At 38.1% G+C, this 15,436-nt stretch overlaps 1 protein-coding gene across 3 annotated transcripts in view; it reads left to right on the top strand.

The window, feature by feature from the left end:
• CCDC66 (coiled-coil domain containing 66) overlaps nt 1-15,436 on the top strand; it is a 51,087-nt gene extending 35,651 nt beyond the window's left edge. For 2 of the 3 annotated variants that reach the window (XM_077325503.1, XM_077325501.1), the window contains 4 exons: nt 1,807-1,844; nt 5,738-6,012; nt 6,727-6,848; nt 15,077-15,436. In XM_077325503.1, the coding sequence (XP_077181618.1) occupies nt 1,807-1,844; nt 5,738-6,012; nt 6,727-6,848; nt 15,077-15,163 (522 nt within the window). In that variant the 3' untranslated portion in view covers nt 15,164-15,436. Of the gene's footprint in view, nt 1-1,806; nt 1,845-5,737; nt 6,013-6,726; nt 6,849-8,690 lie in introns of all 3 variants that reach the window. The other variant, XM_077325502.1, reaches the window with a different exon arrangement.

The following is a 15,436-nucleotide window of genomic DNA, read 5'->3' as shown; positions in this document are numbered from 1 at the left end:
CAGGCTAGACCTCTAACTCACTGTACGTGAGCCTACCCTTGACCTTGAAACTACAGCTGGTCCAGAATGCAGCAGTTTGGGTCCTTACAAGGACCCCATGGAGGACACTCCAGCAGCTGCACTGGTTCCGTTGAATTCTGGATCAAGTTTAAGGTACTAGTTCTGACCTTTAAGGCTTTACATGGTTCAAGACCTGCATACCTGAGGGACTGCCTCTCTGTCCCCTGGAGACAGTTGTGATCCACAAATTCCAGCTTCCTGGAAGTCCCCAGCTCCCAAGAAGAGTGATTGGCCTGATGGAATGAGTTGCCAGCTGAGATCCAGGCCCTAAAAGAGCTGACAAAGTTCCGAAGGGCCTGCAGGACAGCACTCTTCCACCAGGTTGAGGTCAACTTATGTACAATATGACATCAGAAAGAGACCCTCCATTTCTCTCACCATCTGAAGGTGGACATAACATAAATGCCAGAACCTTTTGGCCAGAAAAAGAGCATTCTGTGGGGGTTCATAGCCTAAACTTTTTAACTGTTAATCTGTTAATGTTTTTATTTGTATATGTTTTTGTTATTGTCAGCCGCCCAAGCCTGTTGCCAGGGAGGGGCAGCCAATAAATCTATATAATCTTGATGATGATGATGATGAAAAGTGCAGTTTGGGAGAATCACAGTTGAAAAAAATGCAATATCTCTACAAAAACAATACAGCTTTGAAGAGAAGAGTTGGACATTGCATACAACAAATAACAAACATCTTTCAGAATGACCCTGAGGCTGTAGTCATAAGAACACTTACTGGAAGCTATTCATTACTTCATGTGAACTTACCACTAATTGCTTATCCACTTTTATTTATATACAGTTTCATATGCCACATTCCCAGATAGTCAACAATACAAATGTGGAGCCAGCCATTAACAGCACCAATTAAAAAGCCCAAAATATAAATTTCAACATTCATTAATTCTACAGCAAAAAGCACAGACTCTTAATGCGTGTATGTATCTGTTATTTTTACTCCACACATTTTCTTCTACATGCACATTAATGTCCAAAAACTGGTGATCACACACACACATATATACACACACTTCAAGTAATCAACTCAGCTGATTGTGCACTGGTATTTTTCATACAAAAGGTAACTGAAATGGAAGGGGCTTCCATTGTTGTGCGAAAACATCAGATATGGGTGAAGCCACACCATACCCCACTATATTTTGTATGCCAGCATGTTTGCACAAAATGATACACGTTTATTCCAGGTATTGTAAGACACAACCCATAATAATTTTCAGCTATCCCAATGTACCCTAGGAACTAAATGCCTCCATGTTGTTCTGTACTTAGGCAAAGCTATCAGAGATTCTTGAACTAGCAGGCATTCTTTGACTAGGTACACCAAACCGGACACTATGCTAGGAATTCAATGAATACAACCTTCCACTGTTTTGTGTTTCTGTAGATATGTAGAGGACCAGTTTAGACTGGAACCATGACACAAGGAGAAGGGGATTAAGCTCTCATCTCTGCAGTTTTCCTGACTAGTATGTTTGCCCCAATAGAACAACTAGTAGCTCCACAACTCATTCTGAGTTGGGAAAATGGTGAAGAAGGGAAGGCCTTATCTGTCCCCTCCTGCATGCTTAAAAAGTGCTGCTAGTTTTCACTCATGGTAGTATAAACCATACAAATGCCAAACAAATTGTAAATGGTAAAAAAAGGAATCCAATCCACACAGTAATAAAGATATTAACTATAAACACAGAGAGGTAAGAAATTATAATTTCATTATTTGGTCTCATTTTAGGAAGAACCATCTCCAAAAAATAATTTGATTGAACCAAGGTAGGTATTTACTTTACTTATTAAAGATGTATTGTTATGGTAGCTGAATTTACAAGATCTGTATTATTACTAACATTTGGAAATAAATTTTTAAGTACAAGTGATAGATTTTACACCTGCAAAAGATTCCTTAGACTCAAAATGTAAAATCCAACTTTTTAAAATGTATTTTAGAATATTTCTTTAGGATAATTCTATGTTGCCTCTTCAAAATCCTGCTCAAGTTAATTTAAAATTAAAACATCACAATATTTTAAAAAAGCATTGAACATAGCATAAAATAAAAACTGTTCATAAAACAGAACCAGACAATCCATAATGTAAAAAGTGTAGAGAGTAAAGAGAGTAAAGAGAGATGTTTTGGTCTAGTGCCTAAAACAGTGGTTCTCAACCTTGAAGTCGGGACCCCATTTGGGGTTGCCCTCCACTGCGGTGGCAGACGGCAGCATGTGGCAGTTGGGGGATGGTGCTCCCCCGGCCAAGCTGCTTGCCATGCCACAGCCCCTGTGGAAGTGTCTTTGGACCTCTGAAGGGGTCCTGACCCCCAGGTTGAGAACCACTGATCTAACCAACTTGACAATAACCTGACCACTACATTTTGTATCAACTGAAGTTTCTGGACTATATTCAAAAGCAGCCCCCCCCCCCCCCATAGAGCACATTGCAGTAATCTAACAGCTGTTATCGAAGTGTGGATTACTGTGGCCAGATCACACTTTTGAAGTAACAGCTGTAGTTGACAAATCATCTGCTTCTGTCTATAAACCAGGATCCAGTAGCACCCCCAAGCTATGAATCTTTTCCTTCAGTGGGAGTGCAACCCATTCCAGGAGAGGTTGACTCTATAGTTCCCAAGCAGCTTCTCCATAGACTGTCTGGACTGAGCTTCAGTGTATTGTCTTGCATACCTTCTTCAGGTATTTATCAGGAACTCTACAAACCTACCTACTTTAGCCTACTGGTTAAGGAGATATAGCCTTAGGTATATTGGTGATATATATTGGTGATGCTTTATTCCACATCCTTGGATGACCTCTTTCAACGCTTTCATAGTATGGGGACACAGGTACCCCCAGCATAAATACCAAGGAACCCAGCAGCTGTCCCCCAGCACCACCTTCTGCAATCAGTCAAGTAAGAGCAGAACCATGGTGCCCCCTCCCTTCCTGCTTCTCCAGAAAGATATCATGGTGAATGGTATCAAAAGTTGCTGGGAGGTCCAGGAGAATCAACAGGGAATACTCCCCGAGCAAAGATCATTAGTAAGGAATACCAAGGCTTTTTCTGTCACCGTCTCTTACAAGTCTACCTGAAGCAGTGTAGCCACCACTGACCTGAGCACCTGCCCTAAGAACAGATTTGCTAGCCACTGGCAGGGAGATGTTTAGGTCCTTTGAGTCTGAGGATGCTTTCTTCATGAAAGGTGTCAAAACCACCCCTTTTGAAGTGTTTTTAATTATAGCTTTGTGCAGAGAGGCCTTTATTACCTCCTGGACCCTGTCAGCCAGCCCAGCCCAGCATTATACTATTAGCCACGAGGGAAAGATCAAACATGGATGTGGTGGTGGGTACACTTCAAAGCACCTTGACCATTTAATCAGGCCTCACCATCTGAACATACAACCATATTGCACTCCAATAACATCTTGAAATTGGACCAGTCCAACTGTAGTATCTAAGTCATGGTGAATGAGAGCAATTTTTTCTGCAAAATGCTTTGCAATGAAATTGCACTAGACATATTTGTATACTGAGTTAACATCCCCTGGGGCTTGATATAACGACTCCTTCACAAGTTGGGAAAGCACCACTGGACAGCACTATGCAGAGCCACTGGTGACAGTGAGCTTGCTTTGCTGCTTTCACTACCACATGGTAGGCATGATAAGGTGCTCTAATCTGTATTCAGTTGCATTCACTAAAGAGTTTTTATCTACTCACCAGTAATGGTGAATTCATGTTGAAGGCAGAGTAGAAAATCCTCCCATCACCAAACCATACACATTATTCCAGAGAAAGCCAAAGTTTAACACAAATGAAACAATCTATTATTTCATGTCAACTGCTATAATCCCACCTCTTTCCCATTATTCTACCATTCTATTACACTTGGATGTCCAGCAAACAAGGCCCAGGCCAATCCATGTAGTGCATGATAGGGGTAGGTAGATAAGGATTGAGTCAATCCTCAATGGCTTCCACTGAGTTCTGCAGTGCAAAGAAAATACATGGGATAAGGGTGGAAGAGGCTGTAAATAACAGTGGTTAAGTGGGACTGGAAATCCATTTACCCACCCATCAAAATGTACCATGTATTATTATTATTGCTAGTTACTATTGTGTTTATTTCTAACCATGTTCCCTACTTCCTGACATAGACCCATTATGCACAGGGGTTTTAGCGCACATTCGGGGTGGAATGGCGGCGACTAAAATCACCGATAACGCACGGAGCCGGCTGCAACCGGCCGCAGCTTCGGTGCATGCCGCCGAAAAAGCCGCATCAGTGAAACGCGGAAGAAAGCGCAGCTTCCGGGTGACCGGGGCGCAACCAGAAGCGGCGCCCGGATCGCCGCGTGCATAATCGGTTACCCTGGGTTTTGCCGCCGTCGCGCCCCGCCCCGTGCATAACCGGTGTGTGTCACGTCTTCCCCCTCCGCGTTTTCCATGTGACCCGAAATCGCCGTTTCGGCGGCCGTGCATAATGGGCCATTCTGGTGCAACTATTCTTAATGTATTTATTTTTCTTCCCCCATGAGATCTTTAAGCCCTAATTCAGACATATCATCAACATTAAGTTTGAATATGAACAAACCTGGTTCATTGCTACTTTGTATATGCAAATTGCTACTCTCCCTTTCCTCCCTTATATAGAGCATAGTGTAGGAATCCTGCTTTAAAGTTAACTCCAGTTACCTTTGAGGTACGAATGCACATGGCTTAAGATGAGCTAGTTTTCCTCAGACAAGATATCCCACCCCAGTGTAAGCCACAATATAACCCAAGTTTAGAATGCTGGCTTGTGGAAGGGGAAACCAATTCTAGTTAAATTGTGCGCCTACAGTAGTATATCATGAATAAATGGAGCTTGTTTAAACTGTATTTCTTCCTTGTGTGAGATGAGAGAAGTAAAGTGTGCATAGCAAGCCAAGCATCCAGAAAGATTCATGTGTAGTTCACATTAATGTCTGAATGACGCTTAACTTTATCTTATTCATATTCCTATATCCTATCAATATGGGCTAAACTTTGTTATTCCCTGAAGGCCTGGGGACCACTGGCTTAAGCAGATCTAGCTTTCAGTAGTCTTAAAGTACAACTAATTTTAAGCACCAGAAACAAAAAAAACCCAAATGCCTCATTACAAGTAGAATGTCGGCCTCTGCAGTTGGCTGTGGCAGAACACAATTACGAATGCCTCAAGTAAGCAGATATTTTCAAAGCTGAGCAGAGGAAACCATGATCTAGAAATATATGGCAGTTCTAAAGATTTCCAGTTAGCAGTGGCCCAGTTTTGCTGAACACAATTGAATAAGCCACAAAAAATATACACACAAGCAAATATTGATCTAAACAATCAAAAAATCAATGAAGCTCTCTGTCGGTACAGTTACTTAGGTTGTCTTTTTACTGCATATTTTGTACAAAGTTTCAGCATTGTATATATTACTGTCTGACCCTTTCACACCACTGTCCCTGCTTTTTCTATATCCCCATTTAACTGATTTTAAATAACTATTATCAGAATTTTAAATAAGTAGCTACCTAGGTGAGAAAAAAAAAGATTAACAAGAATAGTAAATATTAAACTAAAATAAAAGAGTGTTGGGACGGGGATGATAAAGACTCATAAGAAACTGTCTAAAATCTTACTCATAATGGTATGTCCACAGATCCGACTCACCACCTGTTCCAGCAGTTAAAAGCAGATTACAAAGACCAATGAAGGCTTCTGATTTGTCATGTAATAATAGCAATGATGTGAAAGAGAAGAGTATATATAAAGATAAGCATCAGAATGAAAGATCTGCTCCAAGTACTGAAATTGAAAGGCCCCCATCAGCATACTTTGTTCCCTATGTGCGAACAAACGAAGTGTATTACCTGGATCCAGATGCACCCATGACTAGACCTTCGACACATGATCTGCAATACCAACAGCGGAACGGTACTAAAACATAGATTTAGATAATTGCCTAAGATTAATGATGACTATTTTATCAATCCTCTACATTTAAAATTGTATTTGTAAAAGCACAATTAACTGCTTCTAGTACAATAATGTATAAATATCTTTGTATATGTCCATTTCTCAAGTGTAGCCTCCATTAAATCTACAGATTGGGGCCATACATGCTAAACAGATTTTTCTTGAAACTTGGGTGACTTCCCAGGTTTGCAGAAAAATCTGATTTTTTTTTTTAATGCACTGGGGGGAGGGCGGTTAGGTTCCCCCCAAAGTAAAAGAGCGTTCTCTGTGATTGCCTTTAGTGGCTTCCAGTAGCCATGCCAGGCCCAGTATTGGTTATGATGGAGATTGGCCCAGGCCTAGTTACAGCAGCTAAACCATGAGACATATCAGGCCCAGCAATGGTTGTGAGAAGGCGGTGGAATGGGATCTCCCACACACATGTCTCACAGACTGGTAAATTCTAGTGATAATCTCATGAAGTAATAACTTAATTAAAATAATTTTAAAATGAACACACTAATTTGTAACAATTTGTTACAGATACATTAAACATTTAATTCTTCTGAAACTCTATTGATTTGTCTTCTTTCCTTTAGAACAATTTTAGGAGAATAATTAAGACGTTCATTCCTGTACAATATTCAGAAAATGTAATGCTGTTTAGCTGATTTCATCTATATTTACCTTTAGATTCTTACCATACTCCACGACAGATTTTTAGCTCTGATCATGTAAGGGATCCACTTTTTAATCCCAATGTGGTGAGAGACAGGCAGCAGGCCATACTGAAAGGACTCTCAGAACTACGACAGGTACTGTATGAACTGAATTCATAATGAATGTTTTGGCATCATGTTTTCCTGTATTAGTGTTTCATACATATTCCATCTCCTGTCTTTGTATTGTCATGAGTTCTTTTCTCTTATTACCCTTTTACCATGGAATTATTCTGATATCCTATAGTTAGTGCTATATTTTAAGGATCATTGTAGTATGAACATTATGACTCTTGCTGAAGTTGTTTTTTTTCTTTTAATTGTCAAAGTATTTGTAAGTTATGTGGACAAAATTGAGATGGTGCAGAAGAGAGCAACGAGGAGTAAGAAATAAGATGAACTTATTTATACAATAGACTACTTACATACAATGAAGAAGAAACTGGTTGAGTTGTGGACTATATGACTTAGACTGCATGTGAAGGGTGATAGTTTTGAATGCAGCATCAAGACAAAAAGTTTACCCCTTACCTCTTATGTTAGAAGAGCTGGAGTTTATGCAAGAGGGAGAAGGTAGCATTGCCATTCTTAATACTAAACACCTTACACACATGGCTACTAACCCATATAAATGTCAACATTTGGAATTGGGAGGGCCTTGGAGGGGAGAATATTGGAAATTATCTGCAATACTTGCAACATCAGACTTCTGGATCCAGGCTAAGAAGCTTGCTATATAAGGAGGGCTATTAATACAGTTAGTGAAGTGACACAGGCTGCAATCCTCAACACTTTCTAAAAAGTAATCCCCATTGCATAAAATGAGATTGATTTTTCAGTAAATACATTTGGGATTCTACCAAGTCATTCTGTGTACTTTTTAGATTGTTTTAGACAGCATAATTTTTGTGTCATATTTGGTATATTTATCAATCAATTTACAAAGATAGATATAAGATCTATAGACTTGGATGTCATGGAAAATACTCATAGGAGGAATTGGCAGATTATTTTCCAAGACTAAGGAATGCTATTGAACAAATCACAGTTCGGGGGGGGGGTTGTAATGAAAAGGGAAGATTGGATGAAAGCTCTTTTCCCCCGTGAAAGGATTTTTTGGATAAACTTTAAGTTGCTGGGGGAAAGAACTGCTTCACCAATTCCTTCTACAGCCTTTTCCATATGATCCAGTCTGTGGTATTTCAAAGGTACTTAATCATTACAGTTTCACTTTTTTAAACTTGAGAGTGAATTAAATTTGTAAGCATCAACATGCATTCAACTTACTTTGGAGTTAGATTGATTGTACAGTCAGCAAATGGTTAGGTGACAAACCTCTGGGAGTCAACTCAACAACATATTCCTTTGCAAAATAGCCTGTAGGAAGAGATAGGATATAGATTCAGATTATACATTTCAAAAATTTAGGCTTTTTATGATGACTCTTTAGTATAGAACTCTCGAAATAACTATGATGATGTTAGTTGTTTATGGAAAGTCTTTTGTTAGAAGACCAAGTAAAAACATTTATATTTTGTTTTCGATGAGCCACTAATCTTTTCCTCATAGTGTGCCTGTTACACATTTCTGTACATATATTCATGTTTAGATTTATATCAAGTTTCAAAAGTAGTTCACATTTTACAAAATGTTACAATTCCATTATAAAGCTTTACAATTTTTTTAAATCTTCAATAAAACAAATAAACTTGTGAATGAAGATTGAGAAAGGAACAGGTAATAAAAACATAATTCTACAATAGTTATTAGAAGAAAGATTTTATATTGCATGTGTAAGTAAGTAAATAGATTTTGTGGTTGCTCAGTTGTGTAAAGTCCAGGTACAATTTTGTTGTCAAGACTTATCGTCAATTCCGTATACTATAAATGCCAAGAGATAGAAAATATCAGAATACGGCTACTGTACATATTTTGCAGATTTCTGATGTCATTGTGCAGCAACTGCTGATGCAAGACTAAGGTAATAGCTGTTGATAATACAGAATGGAAATCTTAGTTGTCTCTTCTGGTTACAGAGTGAAAACACTCTAGTATATGCTGTAAATGGGAGATCATGCTTGTTGTCCCAGGTTTTCACAGTTAAGCCAGTCTGAAGCCTGGTAGAATTTAAAAGTGGATAGTTAGTAGTAAGTGCACATGCTTGTTTTGATTTAGCATTCTTTAACTGAAAAAGAAAGCGTTAACTAGCAAAATGTGCATTATCCTTGATCTGAGTGAAGATTGCTTCAAGCTGCACAATTCATATTTATTTGGTTAACTTTCAAGAGGGTATTCTTTCTTCTCTTGCATTGCTGAATGAATGGCGGCTGGTTACTGAAATCTTCCAGGCTCTTGCATCAGCCAAAAAAGCCAAAACAGCATTGACATCAAATGATCAAAATAACATTTTTGAATATGTTATATTTGTTTTTTTTATTGTCTTCTGGTTTTAAGCATTAATATACCAAACCATTTCCATTTTAAGCATTGTTCCTTGTTCTTCATGAAGGCTAAACCATTCTAACAACACATGTCCAAGATTCTGGCATGCTCTCCACAGAAACGGCCCCATCTTGTTGTAGGGAAATTATTTAGTCATCTGTCTCAATAAGTAGCTAGTGACTCTGCCATCTTTGTATACTATTGGGTTTGCAGTATAATTGTAGATGAAAACATTGAGAATCTTTCTGTTGTTTACTACTTTGACTTGGAAAATAAGTATGCCTTCAAAATGAGCTCAAATGTTTGAGTCCTTTTTTTAGTTCACATTCTGAATCTATAGCAATGGAAGCCACTGCTACATCTGCAGTTGACTTAGATGCAGAGGTTTTGCCTTAAAATGTAAGGATAGTTCATTTTCTTGACATGTTGAAGAGATCATTTTCTTGACATGTTTATGAGATCATTTATGAGATCATTTATGAGATCATTTTCTTGACATGTTGAAGTATTATGAATTGCTCCAGAGGTTAATCCATGAAAGATGGCAGCAGCAGATTTATATCCGGGATCTTGCCCTCAATCAGAACTGTCATTGAATTATGTGGATCCTTGCACAGAGATCGGTGCGACCCAATTCCACTGTACTGTTTGAAATATGGACCAAATGTGGCAGTACCAAAGTTAGCCAGTGGATTAGCTAGAGAGGGCTAATCTACTATCTATCACCTGTGTATAAATTAAACAGCTACTTTCCCCTAATCCTGTTTGATGATATTAATTTGTTGAAGGTGTTAAGAACATTCTGCTCATGCTTCTTTAATTGCTATCTTATTTGTGCTTGTTTCAACTTTCTGGAGGCTGGGGGGAGGTGTCCACAGTTATGCTACATTATCAAATAACAAAGGACTCTTGCTCCTAGGGAGGAAAGCTATGGCAAATCTAGACACCCTAAAAAGCAGAGACATCACCCTGCCAACAAAAGTGCGTTTAATCAAGGCTATGGTATTCCCAGTTGCAATGTATGGCTGCAAAAGTTGGACCATAAGGAAGGCCGAGCGTCAAAGAATTGAGGCTTTTGAATTCTGGTGCTGGAGAAGACTCTTGCAAGTCCCTTGGACTGCAAGGCGAACAAACCGGTCAGTCCTAGAGGAGATCAGCCCTGACTGCTCCTTAGAAGGCCAGATCCTGAAACTGAAATACTTTGGCCACCTTATGTGACGGAAGGACTCCCTGGAGAAGAGCCTAATGCTGGGAACGATTGAGGGCAAAAGAAGAAGGGGACGACAGAGAATGAGATGGCTGGATGGAGTTACTGAAGCAGTTGGTGCAAACTTAAATGGACTTCAAGGAATGGTAGAGGACAGGAAGGCCTGGAGGATCATTGTCCGTGAGGTTGCAATGGGTTGGACACGACTTTGCACCTAACAACAACAAATCAAATAATTGGATTCACCTCCCTTTGTGCCTATCACCTTATGTACTGCTTTATATTGATTATGTATATACAGGAATTCTTGCTGTGGCTTGTTGGATCCACCTCTTTACGTTTCATGAATGTCTTCAGGCTTGTAGGGATATTGTAACATAGTGCACCTACCCTTGTCCATAGCAGGGACGGAGAATAGAAATGAGCTACAAATGAATGTTTGAAGATTCAGAAGAACTGGTGAATATACACTGATTCTAGAATTACTGAGACTTCTGAATGGGAATACTGATATGTGCAAAATAATCTGGCCATTGTTTTAATGAATTTGAGTTCAGAAGCATTTACAGGGAACAGTCACAAAGTATATCCTCAATGTTAGCTTCCTTCTTTGCTCTCTTTATTGCTTCTGGTTTCAAATATCTCAGGATGAGGAAGCCCCTGTGACCACTTGCAGATTCAATGGATTTCCAGCACCAAATTGCGTACTACTTGCATTACAAATAAAAGCTCACCTCTACTGTGACAGTGCCATTTTTATATGGTACACAGTACCAACCTAGGTTGAAGTAAGAAATTGGTGTTGTCAGACCATGCACTGGTGTAGGCATCAAGATAATTTTTTCCTAGAACCCATTATTATTGATCCTGCTGCAAAAATATTTCTGCTTCTTTGGAAAACAAGTAGCTCCTGCCCTTTCAAACCAATTTCTAGTAACTGTGAAACTGGTGTGTAAGTCCTTTCATGGTTATGCTATCCAATTTGTTGACAGGTTTTTGTGTTGTAGTCACTCTTTGTGTAAAACAACGTGCCAATTGAAATTAGGCTGTGTTTGTGAACCAAAGTAAAACAGCTGTACATGCTTCTGTGGGGATTGATCAACTTGGTTTACCTTCCTTCAGAATTCTTCACCCAATTGTGCCTCAAAAATTAGTGCAATATCTTTTTTTAAAAGTCTACGCGTTGCCATATTTCTTGTCATATTATCTGTGGTAAACAGAGGCCCTCTAATAGACTCTACTCCTTTAAAGTTTACAGAAAATAGGCAGGAGTTATAACATTTTCATGTTTAGGGATTCTATAGCCCTTCGTCTTTTTAGCTTTTTTCTGTGTGACAGGTATGGCCTACATTATATGCTGCCTTGACCAACTTGAAGGAAGGGTGGAATAAAAATGTGTTGAAATGCATATGTTAATGAATACCAAACAGAATACCTATTTTATATTTATTAATGAATTTGTATATCTTGCTAAAGAATTTAATATACTGGTAACCTCAAAATTTTGATGCAAAATAACTTAGCTAAATGTTCAAGACGATGTCCAGGTAAGGCCAGCAATAACTTGTCTTACAGTAGACCTGTATCAGAGAATATATGCTTTATTGAATGTGGTAGAAACATGTAAAATATCCCGTTTAACAAAACAGGACTTTAAAGTAGGGTTCTATGTTAGAAGGCCATACATTAACAGTAGATTGAACATTTGTACTGGGATTTAGTCAAAGTTTATGATACATATACGCTACTACCTTAATTGAGATGTTGAAAAATAAAATTGAATCTAACTCTGCTTAACTAAATGATGGTACATTACTAAAATGGTGCACTGCTTGGTAAGGAATCACAGATAGGCTTGTAGGTCTTCAGTATTTCAAGGGTTATCCATTTAGAAATCTTGAATGAAGGTTATGCATTTTCAGATTTTTTTATCGTGGGTAGTTTTCCAGTAACTACATTTCCGAGTGTTGTTACAGGAGTCCAATGAAGAGTTTTCCAGTCTCAATAATTTGGACATGAATGATAATGTAATGAAACAGGAAAAACCACACAGCAGGGAGAATATTGTTAGATTCTACATGAAGTTAAGAATGCTGGCTGCATACCTTAGGAAAGAGTTCTCCAAATTGTTGAATCAGAATTTTTAAAATTAATTTTGTTGTAAACTTTGTTGACTGAAAACTGCAAGAAATCTTTTGTTTTCCACTTAGAATTCTTCAATGTTTATTTTACAGCATTGATGACAGCCTCACATCCAGCATTATGGATGGCTCTCCCATAAATATTTCATTGTTCGGCTGTTCAGTTTTATGTGTAGCCCTATTTACATCTTGCAGAAACAGAATTGTTAGTTGTTAATGCATCGATTTAAATACAGAAATTGATGTGTGTACCTGTTGTGACTGAAATATATAATGAAGCAGCTTCCAGTGTAAGTAAAGTAGATGAACCCTACTGTAATAAAAGAATTCTTCAGATCTAACTTAGAGATGAACTGGCGATTTGCTGGATGGAATAACTTAGAAGTATCTTAGATGATGATGCCAGTTACTTTAGGATTGATTTATACAATTCACTGAAACTCCTTAATGTAATCCAAGACCTAAACTAAGATGTTGTTCAGCAAGGAAATTGTAACTGGATTTTGTGAAAACATATAAAAGCAATTTAGACCGTATCCATATCTAAATCACCTTTCCTGTGTGGGTCTCCATAGGGAAGAAGGGGAGAATGAAGAAAGCTCAGTTATATCCAACATGTACCATTCCATATGCAGGAGTTCATGCTTAAGTATTGTACAAGAAAAATAAAATAGAGACTCATTACAAACAATGCAAAACTATAGTTGTATCTATTGGTGGTGTAATTGTCTGCAGGGCACATTATCACATACTGGATCTGAGACCAGAGTTTGAAACTCTTGAGTAGCCACAATCTTACCTTGTGGTTGTTTGTGGCTCATGAATGCTGATCTTGGTCCCTGGTGATATGATCACATACTTCCTAGTTATAATTGTGGAGGCAAACCAGGATTTGAATGATAGATACAAGCAGAAGATTCCTGGTTTCATAAATTATGTATATATTTTAATTTACAAGAGAGCTCTAGAAAATGTAGTATGTCATCTTGGCATATTTATTGTTTTTAAATGGGAGTGAATACTGATGTATATGCTGTCAGTCACAACCAACAGATAATGACCCTAGAACCACAGAGCTTTCAAGGCAAGTAAGAAGTTTTGCAATTTCCTTTCTCTGTAGAATTTTCCTTGGTGGGCCCTCATCCAAATATAAACCCTGATGCCTTCCCTCCCTTTCAGAAACTAACCACAATTAATACATCAATATACATCCGAACTGAGCCCAAGTGCGACATTCACCTTGGGGAACCTGTAATAGCTTTGTGTAGTGTACTATTGTGCATTCACAACACAGGATTAGCACCTGTTTTTCTCCTTTCGTAGTTCATTGGCTCAAATTCAGAATATTCTCCACTGTTTGTAAAAATAAAATATATATCCTCATATCACTGTAGTTACATAAATGTTGGATGGCAGCAATCTCTTGTGCCCTGTAGAAAACAGTGCATTCCCTTCCATTTCATGGAATGGATTTTGGATAATATTTATGCTAATGCACTTTGTACCACAAGACAGGAATCTAATGAAAAAGTAGAATTGCCACTATACTTTTTCTTGGTATAGAAGCCCTTTTTCCCACACTTTGCATCTTTAATCAACAAATATATCTTTTCTTAGTTACTCTCAAGCAAACACCAGAATTAACAATGACTTCCGCCCTGCATTTATTTAGGATAGGATTAGGCCACTAGATTTAGTTTGATGAAGCTACTAATTTTAATATTTCACCTACAGTCAAAATGTGTAGATGTCTCAATGTTATTAGTGGTTTTCATTTAGGTTGAAACAGCATCCAACGTCTAAAGTAGTTAACAGCACAGCCAAAAGGAAGAGGTGGTAGAAAAAGGATAATTCAGTTTTATGCTAGGGCTGAACTCCTCTGTGCTCCAACACAGACTCAAAATTATGTTCCCAGATAGACTCAGTACTGCCCTCAGTTCAACTCCTTATTCATGCCCAATTTCTTTGCAGAATACCATCACTTGTTTTTCAAGAAATACTCCTAATTTTTAGTAGTTCAACTGCCTTTTTTCTCCTGTCCAGCTACCACCTTCATAGCTAGAAAATTCAAGCATGTGTGGGTGTGTGTGTAAAAATATGTTTTTTAGGCTTCTGAAGGGTCCCACAGCAACTTATAATAGTAAACTCACTCATCAAAACATAAAAACAAATATAAAATATTAACATTAAATAGTGACTATCATCATGCCACTATTAAAACAGTCCAAATATGTGGTTATCCTCCAAAGGCCAACTTAAACAATTCAACCCTGTCATTCAAAAACATTCCACAGGACAGGGGCCACAACTGAAAAGAGCCTTCCCCTGATGACAGCTAACCAAGCCAACCTAGGGCAAAGCACCTGCAAGATGCCGCTAAATGATAACTGAATGAAACAGAAGGGGTTGAGTGTATGCGTGTGTGTGTATAAGAACTCGATTTCAGTTTTATAATGATAAAAAATTGTGCAAATCTGGTGACTGCCTAAACTATATCACTTTTGTAAAATAAATTCATGCATCTCTCTTTGCAGGGCCTCCTCCAGAAGCAAAAAGAATTGGAGACATGTCTTATTCCAAGCATTATAAGCCAGGAAGAGAACTTTATTTCACCATTTTAAAAATTCCAAGATTGATACATGAACATGTTGTTGTGTTGGCACTTTATAGTACTTACTACTGTAATCATAACCCATATCTGTGTAAACAGTATGGATATTTGTTGAAGGATGCTTGAATAACTGACCACATTTTGTATCTTTAGGATACATCTTCAGCAACTAGAAATTCATATGGAAGGAAACAGCACTGTAGCGGGTGGTTTTGTTTACATGGAATATTTGTACAATTAACTTATGTGTGTTCTTGCCATGAGGAATAAATTATTAAGTATT

Source organism: Paroedura picta, chromosome 3 (genome assembly GCF_049243985.1).
Source record: "Paroedura picta isolate Pp20150507F chromosome 3, Ppicta_v3.0, whole genome shotgun sequence".
Taxonomy (NCBI): Eukaryota; Metazoa; Chordata; class Lepidosauria; order Squamata; family Gekkonidae; genus Paroedura; species Paroedura picta.
This window is presented reverse-complemented; position numbering and strand designations above follow the sequence as displayed.